General features: G+C 44.9%; 1 protein-coding gene across 1 annotated transcript; it reads left to right on the forward strand.

The window, feature by feature from the left end:
- The first annotated feature begins 231 nt into the window (after nucleotides 1-231).
- Nucleotides 232-1,321, forward strand: LOC138885676 (uncharacterized). The gene is made up of 3 exons (XM_070166652.1): nucleotides 232-574; nucleotides 753-857; nucleotides 1,059-1,321. Exons 1-3 carry the CDS (start codon nucleotides 232-234, stop codon nucleotides 1,319-1,321), a joined length of 711 nt encoding a protein of 236 aa, XP_070022753.1.
- The last annotated feature ends 1,123 nt before the right edge of the window (nucleotides 1,322-2,444 follow it).

The following is a 2,444-nucleotide window of genomic DNA, read 5'->3' on the forward strand; positions in this document are numbered from 1 at the left end:
CTTTCTTGTTTTCTGATGATTGCATGGTAGCATTCGAGGAGCTGAAAAAGAGACAACACACATCATTGTTGCCCCCGACTGGGAGCAACCATTCAAACTCATGTGTTATGCTAGTGACTACGCAGTGGGGGCAGTGCTGGGACAGCAGAAAGACAAGTTAATGCATCCAATCTATTATGCAAGTAGAACGCTGAGTGGACCCAGCTGAACTACACTGTGACTGAAAATGAGATGTTAGCTGTGCTGTTTGCTTTTGACAAGTTTAGATCATACTTGATTGGCTCTAAGGTAATTGTATCCACTGATCATGCAGCTCTCAGGTACTTGATTGAAAAGAAGGAGTCTAAGCCACGCCTGATTTGTTGGGTGCTGCTACTACAAGAATTCGACCTTAAAATTCGTGACCATAAGGGCACAGAGAACCAAGTCGCTGACCATCTATCACGATTTGAGGGAGATGAAAACTCAGTTGAGGTTGAGGATATTCTGGAAACCTTTCCAGATGAGCAACTACTCGCTACTAGTCTTGAGGAAGTGCCATGTTATGCAGATTTTGCAAATTACCTGGCCAGCGGTATAGTTCCCTATGTCCTTTCCTCTGTACAAAAGAAAAAGTTATCGTGACTACCGCATGTATTATTGGGATGAACCTTACCTGTTTCGAATATGTGTTGACAATATGATCCGGAGGTACGTTCCCGAGATAGAACAATCTTCTATTTTGTAGGCATGTCATGCATCGGTGTATGCAGGGCATTTTGGAGGAGTCAGGATAGCTATGAAAGTGCTAGAGGCTGGTTTCTTTTGGCCAACAGTGTTCAAAGATGCGCACCAATGGGTGAAGGGCTGCAATGAATGTCAGCGAACCGGGAACATTTCTCGTCGCCATGAGATGCTCATGAACCCGATTCAAGAGGTGGAAGTGTTTGATGTTTGGGGGATTGACTTCATGGGACCCTTCGTCAGCTCCTTTGGCAATAAGTACATACTTGTTGTTGTAGATTATGTGTCCAAATGGGTAGAAGCTGCAGCATTTCCCACTAATGATGCAAGAGTAGTGGTGGGGTTTTTGAAGAAGAACATATTCACCCGTTTTGGGACACCGAGAGCTATTATCAGTGACGGAGGCACCCACTTCTATATTCGAGCCTTTGAGAAGCTGCTATCGAAGTATGATGTACGTCACAAGGTGGCAACACCGTATCATCTGCAGACAAGTGGACAGGTGGAAGTGTCTAATAGAGAGATAAAGAGTGTATTGACCAAGACAATGAACGCCACAAGACCTGATTGGGCGAAAAAGCTAGATGATGCACTCTAGGCTTATAGAACTGCTTTTAAAACACCAATTGGTATGTCACCATATAAGTTGGTGTTCGGGAAGGCCTACCACTTGCTAGTGGAACTTGAATGTAAAGCTTGGTGGGCACTGAAACAGCTGAACCTAGACATTGAGGCTGTGGGCACAACTAGAATCACTGAATTGCATGAGCTTGACGAGTTCTGTCATCTTGCTTTTAAGAGCACAAGGTTGTACAAGGAAAGAATGAAGAGGTTGCACGACCAGAACATTGTTAAGCGACATTTCAAACCCGGGGACATGGTACTGCTCTATAATTCGAGATTAAGGCTATTCCCAAGTAAGCTTAAGTCATGATGGTCTAGGCCGTTTTGAGTGGTTGAAGTATTCCCTTCAGGAGCTATAGAGATTGCCTCAGAGAAAGACTCTTACACATTTAGAGTCAATGGGCAGAGATTGAAGTTATACATAGGCATGAAAGAACCAAAGGAAGTGTCAGAGATCCCCCTAACGGAACCTCAGAGGTCGAGCAAGCCTTAAATGCGCTTGTCTGCGTCGTGCCCCGACATTAACTAAGGCGTTGGTTGAGAGGCAACCCAACGATATTAGTTGTTATTAATTGTGAGTTTTTAGGAAGTGCTAATCAATGCAGGTTACAATGGGCAGGTGATTAGGCCATCGGAAGTGGTAAGAACAGGTAAAAAACATGAAATTGTTTTTGCCCAGAAGAGCGCCCGCACTACAGGCCGTGCTATGGGTCGCGCATATGGGAACGTATTCTGCTTGGGCTCAAAAAAGAATATTAGCGTGCCCGCGCTATTGAACGCATTACTGGACACGCTACTAGCGCGATCTCGCTAGTGGCCGCGCATATGGGTTTGTATTGTGCCGGGCTAGCGCGACCGCGCTCGTACCGCGTTAGTCCCGCCCACATCTGTGCCTTTGTGTTGTTTTTTATTATTTTATTTTTTTCTCTTCTTATGTTAATTTTTTTAATTTACTCTAAATTAAACCCCCATCTATTAACCCCCCCCCCATCTGATAACCCCCTCTTAAATCCCAAGTTCCGGCCCCACCAATACAAACATCTCCAACAGCCCACCCCAACCCTAAACCCCCTTCTTCTTTAAAGAACTCTCCCCTT

Source organism: Nicotiana sylvestris, chromosome 2, assembly GCF_000393655.2.
Source record: "Nicotiana sylvestris chromosome 2, ASM39365v2, whole genome shotgun sequence".
NCBI lineage: Eukaryota > Viridiplantae > Streptophyta > Magnoliopsida > Solanales > Solanaceae > Nicotiana > Nicotiana sylvestris.